Raw genomic sequence first — 18,523 nt, forward strand, 5'->3', positions numbered from 1 at the left:
CTAGTTACAAGTGACAGGATGAAAGGAAATGGCCTCAAGTTGCACCAGGGGAGGTTTGGGTTGGGCATTAGAAGAAAACTCTTCACTGAGAGGGTTCTCAAAGACTGGAATAGGCTTCCCAGGGAGGGGGCTGAATCCCCATCCCTGGAGGTATTTAAAAGCTGTGTAGATGTGTTGCTGAGGGACATGGTTTAGCACCATCCTTGATAGAATTAGAGAATGGTTGGACTGGATTTGAAAGGTCTCTTCCAATCAAAATGATTCCGTGGTGCTTAAAATTCATCTAAGCAAACAATTTGGCTCAAGTATGGGAAATCCCCAGCAGCATGCCCCAACACCAAAAATTCTAAACCAAGTCCAAACCCCTTTTTCATCTCTCACTGATAAACTGTGTGCATTCCTAGAGGTTCTCGCTGGAAGACAGGATGGAACCAGCAAAGCTTGGCAGAGTGGGAGAGTTCTACCTCCACAACACACCACACACAAAGGAGCATTACAGAGAAAGTCTGGCAACTCTGTGTTTTGCTGTTCCTGTGAACCAACAGGCTCCTTGATGCTCTCCAGTCAGTCTGAGATGTGCACAAGGGAGTCTTAATGTCCTTTCTGCATCCTAGCTGTACAACATGTCTGAAGTACCCACTGCTGTCATTCACAAGCCCTGTCTTAGCAGCAGCTAGAGGCAGGAGGGGTTTCTACAGGATCCACAGCATGACCAGGTGACTCCCCTGCTGAGAGAGAGCTGCTGTTTCTTGTCAGTCCAGCTTTGTTGAGCCTGGGGAGTTAGTCAGGATGCCTGTGAGCTCTTCAGTCTTGACAAACTCCCTAACTGCAGCAGTCTGTGAAACAGAGCCCAAGGGCATCATGCTCTCCAGAGCTAAAGAAGTCTGTCCTTACTGTGAGGGTTGTTATCTCTAGTCTGACTCTTGCCTGTCCTTTCACTGTGCAAGGCTTGTGATCTTTACTCTGACTGTTCTCTGAGTATCATTTTTTATTTAAGATGCAATCACCACACAGAGGAAGAAAAGGAGGCTGCAGATTTCACATGGAAGGGCACAGCTTCACCTCTGCTTGCAATCTCAAGCATCCCTTGTGCCTTTCATTACTGCAAGGGCAGCTGGTGTCTAAAATACTCCTCCTCTGTTCACAGCTTCACCATACTTCATCTTCCAGTCCTGTAGCTCTAGGAGTAACTCTGGGTTTCCTTGTCTCGCTCTTTGTTTTTAGTTAATGAGTAGATCTTGCCAGGTTTTTTTTCTCCCCTAAGGTCCTCTCTAAGGTCATCCTTAGTTCTCTGCTCACACAGTTTAGATCTTCTTCTATCCCACTCCTCCCATTTATGTGCTAATATTTCCTTGCTTATTGTCACTGACCTTTCTTCATCCTCCTTCTGGTTCTCCTTCCTCCACTGGATCAAAGTTGTCATTCTGTGTTTTTGAAGGAGCCTCTTCCATCTCTCCCACACCCTTGCTCAATTCACTGCTCTTGGATCTTAACAAGTTGCCTGTTACCCTGTGGTCCTGTCAGCACTTTGCTCCTTTCACATACACACCCAGTGGCCTTCCATCTCCTGGCTGGAATGGATTACTGGATGAAGGTTGGACTTGATGATCTTAGAGGTGTTTTTCCAGCAAAATGATTCTATGATTCTATGTCTAAGGGCCCTTATTTATCTGTGCAGGGTCATAGAATCATGCAATGGTTTGGGTTGGAAGGCTGTGTAGCCTAACCCCCCTGCAGTGAGCAGCTCAGAGCCCGGTCCAACCTGACCCTGAATGTTTCCAAGGATGGGCCATCTACCACCCCTCTGGGCAACCTGTGACAGTGTTTCATCACACTCATTGCAAAACATTTCTTCCTTACATCTAGTCTAAATCTCCCCTTTTTTGCTTGAAAAACATCTTTAAGATCATCAAGTCCAACCTTCATCCAGTCCAATCATGTTATTTAGGGCTTGTATATGTATTAGGTTAGCCCATGAGAACTCCTCTGGATCAGCTGTGCAGGGTGATTGAAATGGCACCTGTAAAGATGTTTCAATACCTGAATTGATTTTAAATCCATACCTTGTTTTAGAGCTATGTTGCCAAGCATATGGCCTCTTAATTTGTGTAGACTGTGAGAATGCAGCTGAAGCTGTACCCTGGAGGAAAGCACAAAGCAACAGTGAAGGATGGGAAATCTGGGCAGGCTGAATCCATGGGTCAAGGCCAGCTGCATGAGACATAACAAGGCCAAGTGCTGGGTCCTGCCTTTGGATCACAACCACCCTATGCAATTCTCCAGGCTTGGGGCACAGTGGCTGGAAAGCTGCCTGGCAGAAAAGGGTCTGGGGGTGTTAGTTGACAGCCAGCTGAACATAAGCCAGCAGTGTGCTCAGGTGGCCAAGAAGGCCACCAGCATCCTGGCCCAGAGTAGCAATAATGTGGCCAGCAAGAATAGAAGGATCTTGCCTCTGTACTCAGCACTGGTGAAGCTACACCTTGAATTCTGGGTTCAGTTTTGGACCCCTCACTACAGGAGACATTGAGGTGCTGGAGAACATCCAGAGAAGGGCAACAAAGCTGGTGAAGGGCCTGGAGAACAGGTCTGGTGAGGAGGGGCTGAGAGAACTGGGGTTATTTATTCTGGAGAGGAGAAGGCTGAGAGGAGGCCTCATTGCTCTCTACAGCTCCCTGAAAGGAGGTTGGAGTGAGGTGGGAGTTGGTCTCTACTCCTTACTATCAGATGATAGGATGAGAGGAAATGGCCTGAAATTGTGTCAGGGGAGGTTTAGATTGGATATGAGGAAAAATTTCTTTCCTGCAAGAGTGGTCAGGCATTGGAAGAGGCTGCCCAGGGAGGTGGTGGAGTCAGCATCACTGGAGGTGTTTGAGAAACCTGTGGCCATGGCACTTTGGGACATGGTTTAATGGCCATGGTTGTCTTAGGTTGACTGTTGGACTCAATGATCTTAAAGATCTTTCCCAACTGAAAAGATTCTATGATTCTGATGTCTTTGGTCAAACTTTGAGGTTCTCTTTGTTTCACCCCCACCTACAGACTCAGTGCATGGTGGAAGAGGAGCAGAGAAACGGCGTCTGCCCCAGTTCCCCCGTCCGTGTGCCTCCGGAGTCCCCCACTGCACAAGTGCGCTCCCTACGCTACCGCCGTGTGAACAGCCCCGAGTCAGAACGCCTCTCCACTGCTGATGGCAAAGGAGATCTGCATGAGCGAAGGTTTGCTAACCTCTGGCCTCCTCCTGCTTTTAGATGTGTCCTTAGGACTGAGCATTCGATACCTGTTCAGTATCTTGGTCAGTGATACGGGCAGGGAGATTGAGGCCATTCCTCAGCATGACACCAAGCTGAGCGCTGCGGTTCTGTGGTGGGTTGAAATTTCCCCCCCAGCATTAACTTTGCCAGAGCAGCTCAGCTGGAAGCAAATGAAAGCTGCATTTACAAGCCAAACCTACCATCTACAATGGAATGCAATGAATATGTACCAAATATACAGCAGTTACAATATTTACAGGTACTTACTATTAAAAAGCCGTGCAAGTACCCCCGTGGCCAAAGACCAGGGGAAGCCTCCCCTCCCTGCCTCCCCCTGACCCCCCTGTACAAAAGAAGGGATGAGAGAAAGGAGCAGAGAAGTTAACACCAAAACAGTGCAGCCAAGGTCAAGCAGAAGTGAGTTAGTATCTCTTCCCAGAGCAAAGAAGTGAGAAGAGAAGGGCAATTGTTTTGGGAGCAAGCTCTTATGGTAGATATCTCTTAGGAGGTTCAATAAGGCAAAGTGTAAGGTAATGCACCTCTGTCAGGGCAATCCTCTACACCAATACAGGCTGGGGGATGAGGAGAGTGAGAGCAGCCCCTACAGAAAAGGGCCTGGGGGTACTGATGGACAAGAAGCTGGGCCTGAGCAGACAGTGTGCACCCACAGTCCAGAAGACCAGTGGCGTCCTGGGCTGCATCAAAAGAAGTGTGGCCACCAGGTTGAGAGAGGTGATTCCACCGCTCTGCTCTGGTGAGACCTCGCCTGCAGTACTGTGTCCATCTGTGGGGCCCCAAACACAAGAAGGACATGGACCTGCTGGAGCAGGTACAGAGGAGGGCCATGAGGATGATCAGAGGGCTGGAGCACCTCTGCTACAAGCACAGGCTGAGAGAGTAGGATTTGTTCAGCATGGAGAAGACAAGGGTCTGGGGAGACTTGCAGCTGCATTTCAGTATTTGAAGGGGACCTACAGGAAGGCTGGGAGGGGCTGTTTAGAAGGGCCTGTGGTGATAGGATCAGGGGGAATGGTTTAAATTAGAGCAGGGTAGATTTGGGTCAGACATTAGGAGGAAGTTCTTTGCAATGAGGGTGGTGAAATACTGCAAGAGGTTTCCCAGAGAGGTGTTGAAGACCTCATCCCTGGACACATACAAGGTCAAACTTGATTGGGCCCTGTGCATCCTGATCTAGTTGGAGCGGTCCCTGCTCACTGCAGGGGGGTTGGACAGGATGACCTTTGAGGGTCCCTTCCAACTTGACGCATTCTATGGTTCTATGATCCCATTGTCCACAAGGAATTTGCTCACACTAAAGCACCTTAAGGGGAACATCTTCCTGCCATTGGAGGCTCTAAAGAAATGGTTTTGCTTGGGCCTGTCTTTCTGAAGCACACCAAGCAATGAGCCAGGTGAACCCTGCAGGTGTTCCTCTCAGCATTGCGATTCCTAACTGTAACCACAGACCCTGATGCGCTTTTAATGGCTTCATGTTTTGCCTTTAGGTCTCGAATGGATTTGCCTGGCTCTCCATCACGGCTCGTGTGCTCTTCCCAGCCAGCCCAGATGCTGTCCATCGACACCGGCCAGGCTGACCGGCAGGCGAGCGGCAGGATGGATGTGTCTGCGTCGGTGGAGCACGAAGCTCTCAGCAACGCCTTCCGCTCGGTGCCGCTCGCGGAGGAGGAAGACTTTGACAGCAAGGAGTGGGTTATCATTGATAAGGAGACAGAGCTGAAGGACTTCCACCCAGGGGCTGAACCGAGCACCTCTGGAACCACGGATGAGGAGCCTGAGGAACTAAGACCTATTGAAGATGGGGAGGAGAGAAGGCGCTTGGGGGCGGATGCTGCGGTCAGGCCGAAGACGCACGAGGGGCGAAGTCGGGGCATGCAGCCTGTGACTGAGGAGGACAGTTCCCACAGGCATGAAGGACCTTCCCAAACAGTATCTGACAGTAAACACGAACAGCAGACAGGAAGTCCAGCCCACTCCCCCCTCCATTCAGCACCAGCTATCCGACAAAGGAGACGAGAATCTGAACCTACTGGTCCTCAGAGACAGGTAAGATCCCTGGGTCTGTATTTCTTTTGCCTAGTGTAGCATCCTCTTAGGAAACTCAACTGTGCTGGAGAAGTCTGTGATTCCAAGCAGGGATGCTCTTGTGAAATTCCTCCTGACAGTGCTTGCAACTGTTGTGAACACCTTAGAAGCACTCCCTATAGCTAGTAACGTTGTCCCCTACTAAGGACGTGCTGTTACCAAGGTTTTGCAGCCATTTCCACACAAGGACAAGTGAAGAGCACAGTTGTAGTTGTGGATATCTTTAATCAGTTCTCTTACTGCTCTCCCACAGTGGTTTGTTAACAGCTGCTTAGTTGTACGGAGGTGTCACTAGCCAGGCTCCTCCATGTAGTTTTTCAGCAGCAACAGCAGTGTATGGCAAGAGACTGTCCTCTAATCTAATAGTGCATCAGCACTGGGCAGGCCTGCAGCAATGCAAATCATGAAACAACTCCCTGAAATTCAATTTGCTTCTGCATTCCTCATAAAAAGCTCAGAGAAACCAGCACACACATCCCACCAACCTTCTTTGAGTGACTGGCATAGCTGTTACCAAGTATTGACTCACAGAAATGTTCTCACTGTGTTTTGTCTAGATGATTGTAGAGGGCTTTTTTTTTCCCTGCCAGTTATGATATTTATTTGTTTGTTTGTTTAGTTTTCTGTGGCCCTCTGAAGGTACACCAAAGTTCAGTGTTGAGTGGGAGGTAATGAATGGGATTACCTGGAAAAACATGATCTCCTTCTAGGCTCAGAGTTCCTCAGTCATATCTAATCTTCATTTCTCAGACATTTAGAGGAAGGCTGTCCCAGAGTGTTCACTACAAGAGACAAGAAAACCATTCTCCTGAGGGCTTTTTGTGTTTGTATGTTAATGAAGATCTCTCACTGGGATCCATGAATGCAGCATAAGTCTCTGTCATGTACAAGTGATACCCTCCTGTGGCAGGTACTCAAGCAGTCTTCTTAATCCCCTCTGGAAGATGGCAACTCCATCTCCCCATTCCCTCTTGAGTTGACTTTCTAGAAGAGTGTTCACTAGACTGGAGCATGTTAAAAGAGCATCCTTCCATTGAGGCCTTGCCCAGATTCTTCTCTGGGTCTTGGAGAGTGAGAGACAAGAAAACTAACCAAAAATACCAGGACTGTTCATTTTATCAGCAAAATACAAGAAGCTGTATGAAAAGAAACAAAGCAAAGCTCTGCCTGCCAGGCAGAGGTGGATGAGGCTGCTGTGTGTGCAGGAAAGAGAGAAATTCTGACTGCAGGCACTGGGAGGTTGCCCTGTTGAGCATGGAATAGTAGCAGGATGTGCTTCTCATGGAGACTTTGTCCAGTTGCAAGGTTCCCAGAGGGAGGTGTTTGCTGTATAAAGCCAGCAGGTTGAATGCCCCTCATATCTAGAGACTCCATAGGCAAGATTAGCCAAGTTGGAAGGGTCTGTGTCTGAATTTGCTCTGCCTATACCCTTGCTAGGCTGCTCAGTGCAAGGTAGGCACTTAACGCCTGCAGTACTCCAGGCTTGGGGCACAGTGCCTGGAAAGCTGCCTTGCAGAAAAGGATCTGGGGGTGCTTGTTGACAGCCATCTGAACATGAGGCAGCAGTGTGCTCAGGTGGCCAAGAAGACCACCAGCAGCCTGGCCTGGATCAGGAATGGTGTGGTCAGCAGGAGCCGGGAAGTGATCAAGCGCCTGTACTCAGCACTGGTGAGGCTGCACCTCAAATACTGGGCTCAGTTTTGGGCCTCTCACTCCAAGAAGGACATTTTGGTGCTGCAGCATGTCCAGAGAAGGGCAACAGAGCTGGTGAAGGGTGTGGAGAACAGGTCTGGTGAGAAGTAGCTGAGGGAACTGGGGTTGTTCAGTCTGGAGAAGAGGAGGCTGAGGGGAGACCTCATTGCTCTCTATGACTCCCTGAAAGGAGGTTGGAGTGAATTTGGGGTTGGTCTCTTCTCCCTAGCATCAGGTGATAGAACAGGAGGAAATGGCCTGAAATTGTGCCAGGGGAGCTTTAGGTGGGAGATCAGGAAAAACTTATTCACTGCAAGAGTGGTCAGGCATTGGAAGAGGCTGCCCAGGGAGGTGGTGGAATCAGCATCTCTGGAGGTGTTTGAGAAACCTGTGGCCATGGCACTTTGGGACATGGTTTAATGGCCATGGTGGTCTTAGGTTGATGGTTGGACTTGATGATCTTAGAAGTCTTTTCCAACCAAAACAATTGTATGATTCTCTGTGCAAGATCTGCAGAATGCAGTGAGCATGACAAGAGTCAGCTGGCAAGAACCAGCAGGAGCAATTTGCTGACATATTTAGGGTAGCTAAAGAAGGCTGGAAGTGCCTTTCTGGCCATAACACTGCTGTGTGAAGTGACTGGGGGCTGGTGTGATGCAGTATGAAGACTTGTTTGTCACTGCAGGCTAAAAGAAAGAGATATTAATGGAATTGTGGATGATCACTGCTGATATGTTAGAAAGCCTTTGTTCTCCACCAGACTGTGCTTTCTTTTTTTGCCCCCCCCCCTATATTGTGAAATACCCTCTGGGAACCCAGGAACTTCTAATGCATGGTGGTAAACTTGGTGTAGCAAAGTGGAAGTAACAGCAAAAAATTAGCCAAGATGCCATTTGCAGCACCACTGGGATGTAGGAACATTGCTGCTGCTGCTGCCCATACTGGGTGATGTGAATATCTAAAGGAGGATGGAGCCAGACTTTTCTCAGTGGTGTCTAAGGACAGGACAAGGGGCAATGGACACAAGCAGGAACACAGGAGGTTCCATGTAAACAGAAGGAGAAACTTATTCTTTGTGAAGGTGCTAGAGCCCTGGAACAGGCTGCCCAGAGAGGCTGTGGAGTCTCCTTCTCTGGAGGCATTCCACACCCACCTGGATGTGTTGCTGTGTGATTTACTGTAGGTGATCCTGCTTTATCAGGACTTGATGCTCTTCAGAGGTCCCTTCCAAGCCCTACCACTCTGATTCTGTGACTGTGTAATGGATGCTACTCTGGGAAATATCAATACAGAGCAAGCTCTGAACAACCTGGCACAAATATTCTCACATGTTAGATATCTCCAAGTTTCAGCTGACAAGAGGACAGCTGTAGTGGAGCCTGAGACCTCATGAGGAGTCCTGGTATAGAGTGAGGCCATACCCATCATGAAACTGTTCAGGCCCTTGCATCTCTGTGCTGCTCAGTGCAGCACCCAGCACGCTGCTTCTCAGAGCTCTTGGAGTTTGCTTTAGTGTGCATGTTTCAGAAAGCTATTAACTAATCTCTGCTCCTTTTTATGCATTAATGTGCAGATAAAGCTATAGAAATAACTGAAAGCGGGGGGAGTGTGACAGGGTTGAATCTGCACTTGCTGCTTGTGGCTTGGATAAGTGGACCCTTCACTGGGTAAAAAACTGGCTGATGTCCAGGCCCAGAGCGTGGGGGGGAATGGAGTGAAATCCAGCTGGCAGCCAGTCACAAGTGGTACTCCCCAGGGCTCACAACTGGGGCCAGCTCTCTTTAACATCCTTATGAATGATCTGGATGAGGGAATGGCGTGCTCCCTCAGCGAGTTTGCAGGTGACACTAAATTGGGTGGGAGTATTGATCTGCTTGAGGATAGGAAGGTGTGATTCTGGGAGAGCAGTGCTGGCTTAAGAAGATGCAATCTTGCCTTCTCAGGTTTCCCACTTCCCTTTTGAAACCTGCAGAGACTTCCTGCAAGGAAATGCAGAGCGAGGAAGGGAATGGATGTGAAAATGTAATGCCAGAGAAACTGGTCTGGGTTTTGGAAGTGGAGGTTGCTGACCCCAGTGAAAGTGCTGGCTTCATAGCAGGGGCAGAAAGGGGAGGAAGGGCTTAGCATTTTCAGGGTGAAGAACCTGACCTCGTTCCTGTTACACCTCTCTCTTCCATTCAGTGTGTAAAGGGAAGGTAGGGACTGTGATCACATCTTGCCACAAGCTGTTCCTCTGTGAGTATACTCTTCCCTCTCCTGGCCATCCCAGGATCACATAATCAGAAAAGAGACCCAAGAGTGCATCTTCTCCTCATGTCCTCCTCCCGTGTCACTGTGTTCTGAATCTTTCACTGCAAGGTTCTGCCGGCCTTTCCAGCTGCTGCCTGTCCGCTGCCTGCCGAAACTGGAGGCGTTCACACTCCCCCTGCCGGCACTCAATGTGTCCAAGCGTATCAGAGAGGCCAGCAGTGGAAGTGTGAGACAAGGAAAGTCTGCTGACAGCCCTCTGTGTTGCCTTTGCAGATCCCTGGAGCAGGTTTTAATAAGCCTCGTTGTGAAAGCCCCCCTGAGAACCCCTCACTTTTTACATCCATACCATCATTTTAGCCCCAGGCCCTTCGCCTTTCCTCCTAGCCCTGGTTTCCAAGCGTGGTCAGAGCTGACTGTGAGCTGTATGCAAGCTGTGTGAGTAGTCTAATGCCAGCCCAAGATGAGTGATGCCAGAGGAGCAGAGATGAAAAGCCAGAGGAGGGGACTGGCGCGGCACAGCCCGACGCCGGCGGCGTCGCTCGCGTCAGCGCGTGGCTGGGGAGAGCGTGACAGGCCCCCTTGTAACGGCAGGCTCCCGTGGTGCCCCTAGGGAACTCCTTAGGCCCAGAGCAGTAAGGCAGCCCCACCTGGTAGAGCAAAGAGCATTTTTCATCCGCCAGCGAAGATGTCTGCGAGCATGCACGTCACAAACCAGGGGCGAGTCACGTCTTTGCCTGACACCTTTTCCTCCACTCTTCTTGGTCTTTTTCAGTTGGAGGAGGACAGGCCTTCTCAGCACTCCCTCCCGAGGTACAGCCCCCTGAGAAGACTGGCGTCCTCCGTTTTCTCCTCCTCAACCCTGGAGACAGAACACTACCCTCACGTTGGTGGCACTTTCATACAGCGCAGCCGTTCGGCGGAGAGCAGCCCCGTGCGCATGCCCCACCGCAGGCACATGCCCCTCACGGCAGGAAACCACAGACTCATGCCTTCCGTCCTCCGCATTTCCAGGTCCCAGCTCCAGCAGGTGTGGGCCCGCTTCACTCACAAAACATAGCCCGTGCAGGGAAGCAGCAGCAGCCTCTGTAATGCAATAATAGATCCCACCTTGCCCACAATGTCTCGCCACTTTAATGCAATATTGAATGCCCAGACAACACTGGCCTAAGGTACTGTAACTTCCAAAGTTGCCCCCCACCCCCCCCCTCCCCCCCTGCTCCCAACCCTCACATCCCCCAGGAGAGCCTGGAAAAACCAACCAACCAACCAACCAACCATCTCTGCCTCTCTAAAGCCTCCCAGCAGAAGCGGGCGAGGGGTGGCAGCGTGGCCGAAGATGAGAATGCAAAGGGGGAATGTGTGGTGTGTTGGAGGAAGAGGTGGCTGCCAGGGCTCATCCCAGCCCCTGGCTCATGTGTCCTGCGGCCTCGGGGTAGGAAGGGCAGGGCTGCAGGCTGCGAGGAGCGCACGGAATCAAGCCACAAACGCTGTCAAACCGTTACTGGAGCGGAGAGGCCGCGGAGGTATCGGCGAGCGTTACCTTCCCCGGGCAAAGCGGTTCGAGCGTCCTCGCTGGTACCTCACAGCAGGGTCAGAGCTGTAGGCAGTTTTACTCCATCTAGATCTAGGCAGACTCCCCCCTGGAAGCTCACCTGAGGCAGGCCCTCAGGATTTGTCCCTCTTACAGAGTTACAATCGTGTATCTCTTTGTTGCTTCGACTCTGGCAATCCCCTTGCCTCTCTAGCAGTTTGGTTTCCATACCCTGACCACCTGGTTCTGTCTCTCTGGCTTGACCTGTTACGTGACAGTGGACCTGTTTGTCTGCTCTCCACTCCTAAGCTGCTCCAAATCTACCTGCCTTCCCCAAGAGGCACTGACTGTCAAGAGCTGGAGAGCAAAGGTTTTCTTACTGATCCAGCTTTGTGCTACACTCTTTCTAAATTCCAGAAGCTCTAGTGCACCTGCAACTTTTCAGTGACAGAGCAGCCCTGCTTCTTGGCCTTGCTTGGAAATGCCTGTCATAGGAGATCTCCCTTGAGAAATAAACTGGCCTCAGCACTTGGTATACAAAGCCCCCTGGAGCCCTTCTCGAAACCAGATTTGAATCTCAGAGGAGAAGGGAGGTCATACTGAAGCTGTCATAAGTATCCTTGTTCCCCACGTTTGTCAGCATCACTGCAGTGTAAAATGCCAGGCTGTACAAAGACCTTCAGTAGTTAAGTGAAGGTAGTAAGTGTCTTCTGCTGAAATGAGCCTTTGGCCCAGTCTTCTGGGAGAGGAGGCAGTGTGGATGTTAAGGCTAAAGAAGAAGTGGTCCTTGCTGATGCTCAGGGCTTTTGTGTGTGAGTCCAAAGTCAAATACTCTGCAGAAATTATGTGAGGATGCAAAGGCAGGGAAAAGGCAGGACACAAACAAGCAAACACATGGAAAGCTGAGGCAGATGTAAAACCAGCATGGGCTAAGTAGTTGGAAGGAAGTTGTGACACAGAAGTATTACTGCATAGGCAGAGTGTTTCATCACTTGCAATGAGCACTTCCTTTCAAGTACTGATCTCCGTAGCTATGTTTACCCCACCCGAGGCTTCCTTAATATCAGATCCACCCTTCTATCACAGAATTGTCAGGGATGGAAAGGATCTCAAGGATCATCTGGTTCCAACCCCCCTGCCGTGGGTAGGGACACCTCACACTAGATCAGGTTGCCCAGAGCCACATTCAGACTGTGCAACCCCAGGCAGGGTGGGTAGTGCTTTCTGAAGCTCATAGGACCTGCCCCAGTGGCTTCAGGACATCATAGAATGGTTTGGGTTGGAAGGGACCTTAATGATCATCTAGTTCCAACCCCTCCACCATGGGCAGGGACACATTCCATTACACTTGTCCAACCTGGCCTTGAACACCTCCACAAGCTCCCTGGGCAAACATGCTCAGGCAGGCTGGGGGTGCACTGCCTCTTGCAAGCCCACAGTAAATCCTGGCAGGTATAAGGATAGAGATGGAGGAGGCAACATACCCCCCTTGAGAAGATTCAGCTTATGCATGGCCAGTCTCTTCCTGCAAGCCTCACTGACATCCATTCCTTTGGATTTGCCCCCAGTACACTTTGCTGCCCAGTCACCATTTCTGCCTCCAGTTTGTTGGTCAGTGTTATTTTCACAGAAGGGCACTGGGCATTGCCAGAAATCCTTGGACCGAATTAGCCAGTAACCTAATCCTGTTTGGCACCACTTCTCTTGTCAAGCACAGAAACTAGAAAGAGCAGAGCTTTGCTTTTTCTCAAAGTGACATGAGAAGGGAGGATTTCCTTGAGCAGACTCTGCTCTGCTGGTGTTTTTCCAGTGTTCAGTAGAGACTTGAATAGAGCAGCAGAATCGAGAAGAAAAATTGACTTTGGGCAACCAGGAGAATTTACAGCCAGTAACTCTCAAGAATTTTTAGGTCATAGTCTCCAGAATATTTGCTTTTCAAGGTCAGTTCTAGGAATGAAGATCATAGAATTGTCAGGGTAGGAAGGGACCTCAAGGCTCAGCCAGTTCCAACCCCCCTGCCATGGGCAGGGACATCTCACACTACAGCAGGTTGCTCACAGCCACATCCAGCCTGGCTGCAAACACCTCCAGGGATGAGGCTTCCACCACCTCCCTGGGCAATCTGTGCCAGGCTCTCACCACCCTCATGGGGAAGAACTTCTTCCTAACATCCAATCTGACTCTATCCATTTCTATTGTTTTTTCCATCCCCCCAGACCTATCACTCCCTGACACCCTCAAAAGTCCCTCCCCAGCTTTCTTGTAGCCCCCTTCAGATCCTGGAAGGCCACAATTAGGTCTCCTCACAGCCTTCTCTTCTCCAGACTAATGTCTGTTGTCCTAGTTTTAAAGAGAAAAGAGCATAAACAGGATAACTGGTTATTTATAAGCTCTGCCCTGCCTGTTTCAGACAAAACCAATGAGTAGCTGATGAGGAGTTCACAGAATCCAGAGCAGTCCATTTTAATCCATAACATTTACAGGGCAGTAACCTATCTGATGCTACAGACCTGTTCTTACCAAGTAAACCTGGTGCTGTGCTCCTCCTAAGTTCAAAAGTCTAACTGATAAAGAGGGTTGGGTTTTAGACTCCAGTCAGACTTCCTTGTAGATAAAGTTATTAACAAATTGGAAACCACCTAAGCAAACCAAAGCAGCTGAGCTGTTGGTGTCACAAGTGGGGATGTTTCTCACACAGTCTGCTTGGTTTTGAAACCTTTAAGACCTTTAAGATTGTGGAGCCCAACTGTTCTCTAAATCAGCCAAGTGTGCTGCTAAGCCACAATTATTTTGGTTGGAGAAGACATTTTAAGATCATCAAGGCCAACTGTTGACCTAACAGCACCATGGCCACAAGACCGTGGCACTCAGCACCACAACTTTGCCTCTTCTGAGCACCTACAGGGAGGGGGATTCGGCCACCTCCCTCGGGGAGCCTGTTCTAGTCTTTGAAAACCCTTTCAGTGGAGGATTTTCTTCTAATCTCCAACCTGAATCTCCCCTGGTGCAACTTGAGCCCATTTCCTCTCATCCTGTCACTTGTTACCTGGCTCCAACCTCCTTCCAGGGAGTTGTAGAGAATGAGAAGGTCTCCCCTCAGCCTCCTCTTCTCCAGTTCCCTCACCAGACCCGTTCTCCAGACCTTTCACTAGCTTCATTGTCCTCTCTGGACACACTCCAGCACCTCAATGTCTGTCTTGTAGTGAAAGGCCCCCTGATCTCCTGCCCTTAGCTCAGCACTATTCCATGCCTTTAGTGACTGTCAAGAAGAAAAAAGGAAGTCCCTGAGTGACTTAGCAGTGACAGGAAGATCAGTGGCTTAATGTATTCTCCTGGTAGGCCAGCTCTGCAGAAACATCTGGATCACTTAGTAAGTTTCTTGCATTCAAAGTAATTATTACATTCAGCCAGGGACAAGTCACATTTCAGATAGGAAGAATATAGGTCATGCACAGAGTGGGAGAAGCTGTGCCTTGGGAGGTGCTGTCTGCCAAAGGGAGGTGAAAGTTAGGGCAAATAATTAGCTGCATATACATTTTCCTTATGCTGCTGTAGACCCTGCCCCCACCCCCACCCCCAAAAGAAAAAAGAGTATTCCTAGATGTAATCAGCAGGAAAATGAAGATCTGAGCAGAGAGGAGAGATGTTTTGTACTGGTGAGGTCACTGCCAGGCACCAGCTCCAAGCCTTGTATGGAATTTTCCCCCCAAAGAAACAAGAAACCTGAAACAAGAATTGTTTGAGCCTGTAAAACCTGCCTTGTGGAATGAGATGGAAGAAGTCATGGAAGCACAGAATGGTTGGGGTTGGGTGGGACCTGAAGGATCATCTTAGTGCCAACCCCCCCCCCCCCCACCATGGGCAGGGACACCTTCCACTAGCCCAGGTTTGTCAGGGCCTCATCCAGCCTGGCCTTGAACACCTCCAGGGATGGGGGCATCCACAGACTCCCTGGGCACCAGTGTCTCAGCCTGTCATTAAAAAGTGATGTGAGTGCTGTTTGTTAGGGGAGCCTGCCTGAACAGAGCAAGAGGGGCTTTTTAATCCACCAAGTGAAAGTAGGAGTCTGGGTGTTGGAAGATAAGTCACAAAGGTCAAAACTAGGTGTTCATGTGCAGGACCTAGGTGGGTGGATGGCAAACCACTGAAATAAGCCCCTGGCTTTGCTGTTCAGGTGCTGGAAGGTGGGATGTTGATTTCTAAATCATCAAAGCTGGGCTCTACACCAGAGTAATTGGGCATGTTGCTGGCACCTGGGTCTTCTGGGAAGTTGTATTGCCTGATCAAGATGACTTTTACCATTTCACTCTGAACACATTAACTGGTGCTAATGGCTGGGATCCTGATGTTAACACAGGAGTGTGCAGAGAGTATTAAGAACTAGCCCATTTGCAGATTTATTTTTAACCTTTTCATCTGATGCTGTAATAATTTCTATGGAACCCACATGCTGTTGAGGAACAGTTGGTAAATTAAAGACATGTGAAAACAGCTCTCTCTTTATACATGTGGAAGTGTAATACATTCACATTAAAACTAGTTACAGTGCAACTCTAAAAACCCCCAAAACAAACAGGGGGAAAAAAAATTACATTTGTATTGGAGGTTACATTTATAGTGCATCTGTTTGGTGTGCTTCATTCAGAGTGACTGCAATTACAGATGTAAATGTGACCAAAGATCCAAGCCCCAGCTAGAAAGCTCAAGGGAGGTAACAAGCAACCCTTTCCCATTGAGGTCTTCATTTACCCTGGTTGAGTTAGAGGGACAGAAGTGATGATTCTCTGAGGGGCACCCCATCAACCCCATCCCATCCAGCCCTCTCCCCTGTGCCAGTGTTGGTGTGGTTGCTTGGGCCTGCACAAGGAGAAGACAAGTTGTTTTCAGCTGTGGTTCGTTTCCCCGCTTTGGCTCACTGCCCTTCTGCACAGCTGACAAGGGGCAGCAGGGAAAAGGAAACAAGTGAGGAAGGGGTGTCAACACAAAAAGGGCTGAGGGGGCTGCAGACTGAGAAGCTGGTTGCCCTGCTTGGTTTTGCTTTCATTCTTCAGCTGGGGTAAGTCACTGCAAATCGGTTCTAGTGAAATAAAATCCCCTTTCAGCATCAGACTCTTAGGCAATTTGTGTGGGTCAGAAGGGTCCAAGAGCAAGGTTTCCACCCCAAAAGAGATTCACAGATTCATAGAATGATTTGGGTTGGAAGGGATCTTACGGATCACCTAGTTCCAACCTTACTGCTGTGGGCAGGGACACCTTCCATTGGCCCAGGTTGCTCAAGACCTCATCCAACTTCTCAGCATACAAAATGAGGATTGAAATGAGCATTTGCCACTCCTTTGGGCTGTGGCAGTTATTAGCATCAGGAGGTCAGGTAGCTGCTGCTGGGGTCTCATTCTCCACTCCAGTGAGCAAATGCACATCAGTTGTATATAGGTACAAAAGCCATCTCTTGAGATCTTGCTCTCTTGCCTCTTTTCACTTTCCTTCTATGCACGGTGGGAGATGTTTCCAATTTATCACCTTCTCCCCAGCCTCTTTCCCACAGGAAGGAGCTAATGAGATGTGATTGCTGTGAGAATGGTACTGTAAATGGCATGAGCTGGGTACAGGGATTTATGCCAGGGAAGGTTTTTGGAGGAGGAGGGTTGGCTGAAGCTGTCCTGACAAAGGTGCAAGTTTGCAGCTGCCACTGTATCTGCATTAGGAGCATCCTGTTGAAATCCCTTTGCTGACAAAGTCCCTGGTGTGAACCTTTGTCCACCATTCCCCTATATTTTTGCCTGTGTTGAGGTGAAAGAGTTATGTTTAAAGTATTTTTTACTGCAGTGATGACAGAATGTAAGCTAGAGCTGCCTGTGAGACAGCCATAAGGGTGATACAAACCCATCCCTGTGCTACCTCTTCGTGATGACAAGTATCTCTTGCTCTTCCACTCCTTCTCTTTGTTGTGGGCACCTTGTGGTGGTCAAGGCTGCTGTAAGACTGTTGTTCTGAAAGGGACACGCTAGTTCAAAGGTTTAATTTGCCAGGCTAAGTGTCTTTGTGGTTCCTAGGGACTTCCAACCTGAAGTGATGCTTTCCATTCTGTGTGACAGGTGTTGCCTTCAAGACCTTTCCTTCAGCTCTTCCCCTGTAGTTCATGTGATGATTCTTCAAGGGTCCCCAAGGGCAGAGGCAGGTCAGCCAATCTCTCAAATCCTGTGTCCAAATGACCTTTGAGGAGTGTATAGGAAGCTGTTGTAGCTGCCTGTCAGTTACTAGGTACTCACTTAAGGGAGAGTTTGAGTGCACCTTCTCTCTTCCAGTGTTGGGAGACTTTGGGCAGCACCTGAGCTGTGAAGGTTGCTGGCAGTTGCCACCTTCCCTGCCCAGGATGAAGCATCTGTGTTTGGACAGTTGGCCCCCAGAGTGAATTGAGATCAGGCATCTGACTCCAGGACTGGCTGAATTTCTCCTCTGGCATCTTCTCCATTGCTCCATGCTCAGCTTCTATGTTTAAATCTGACTCTAGATGCAAGAGCAGCGGTCAGCTGTAGGTAGGCTTCACATACAGTGCAGTGAGGAGGGAGAAGCCCCTCACCTTCACCTTGCTGCTTGAGAAGCTGTCTTGGATCCAGTTGCCTCTCTCTTGCCCTTTGCCTACCCTGTCTCTTCTCCATGGGTCAAAAGCCATTTCTCTCCACCCGGGTTAGCAGCGTGTGTCCCGCTCCACACATTCACCTGTCCCTGTGGTCTACCTCTGTCACCAGTTGTGGCATCTCATCCCTCACATCCTTGGTGTGTCCCTGGCTACCTGCACTACCTCCTGCCTTTGCTGTTCCCAAGACTCTGCCAGGCTTGCCTCCCGCCCCAGTTTCCTCTGCGCTGCATGTCTCACCCTGCACCCTACGGTCCCCGCAGTGCTTCCATCAGCTTCTTGCCTTCTCTGCTTCTGTTTTCCTTGGAGGAAACAGTGAAAAAATGGCACATTTTGGCACTCGGAGCAGTCTCAGCTCTACATGGAGTCTGGGTGAGGAATAGTGATCACACTTTCAAAGGCAGTTTGGTTTCAAAGAGGCTCATGGAAGACAACCTCCATCTTCCAGGACAACTCCATGAATTTCAGATCTTGATGCCCTTAGGGCTTAGCAGACTCCCCTAAATGATTGTGTACATGAGCAGCTAAATTTAGAGGGCTGGCCATACTCCTTCCCTTAAGACACAGCTACCATCTGTGACTGCAAAACATGGCAGCAGCTGGTTCAACACCATTTCTGGTGTTGTGAGCTTGTCTCCAAGTTCCCTTTGAACTGGTGCCTGGTCTCTCTGAAGGAGAAGGTGTCTCAACACAAGCTCTTCCAACTGCACGTTTTCTGGGCTGGCAAAAGGAACTGTCCCCCATTCTCCAGCCTGGGGGCTGTGGGGATGGGATGGATCCAGACAAACCCAGAAATCAACAGGGCATTTCCAAGAGCCAGGACAGGGCAGTTTGAAGTGCACCAGAGCTGAGACTTTGGTGGTCAACTCTAAACTTCTCCTCAGCAGCACTGCCTCTCGCCGCCTGCCTACTCTGGAGGTGTCACAGAGCAGTGGATCTCTTCCTGAGGATTGCTGCTCTCCCCTTTGGCACACACAGCGACAGTTCTTCCCTCACCCAGCCTGTGCCACTGGCATTAGGCCATCGAAGTATCTTGTTGGCAGCCAGCTCTCCCCAGCT

General features: G+C 49.7%; 1 protein-coding gene across 1 annotated transcript in view; it reads left to right on the forward strand.

The window, feature by feature from the left end:
* TTBK1 (tau tubulin kinase 1) overlaps positions 1-18,523 on the forward strand; it is an 84,005-nt gene that overhangs the window by 47,646 nt on the left and 17,836 nt on the right. Inside the window, exons 11-12 of the mRNA XM_009903831.2 lie at positions 3,040-3,215; positions 4,757-5,315. Coding sequence (XP_009902133.2) covers positions 3,040-3,215; positions 4,757-5,315 — 735 coding nt within the window. The remainder of the gene's footprint in view (positions 1-3,039; positions 3,216-4,756; positions 5,316-18,523) is intronic.

The sequence above is a fragment of the Dryobates pubescens genome, chromosome 2 (genome assembly GCF_014839835.1).
Source record: "Dryobates pubescens isolate bDryPub1 chromosome 2, bDryPub1.pri, whole genome shotgun sequence".
NCBI lineage: Eukaryota > Metazoa > Chordata > Aves > Piciformes > Picidae > Dryobates > Dryobates pubescens.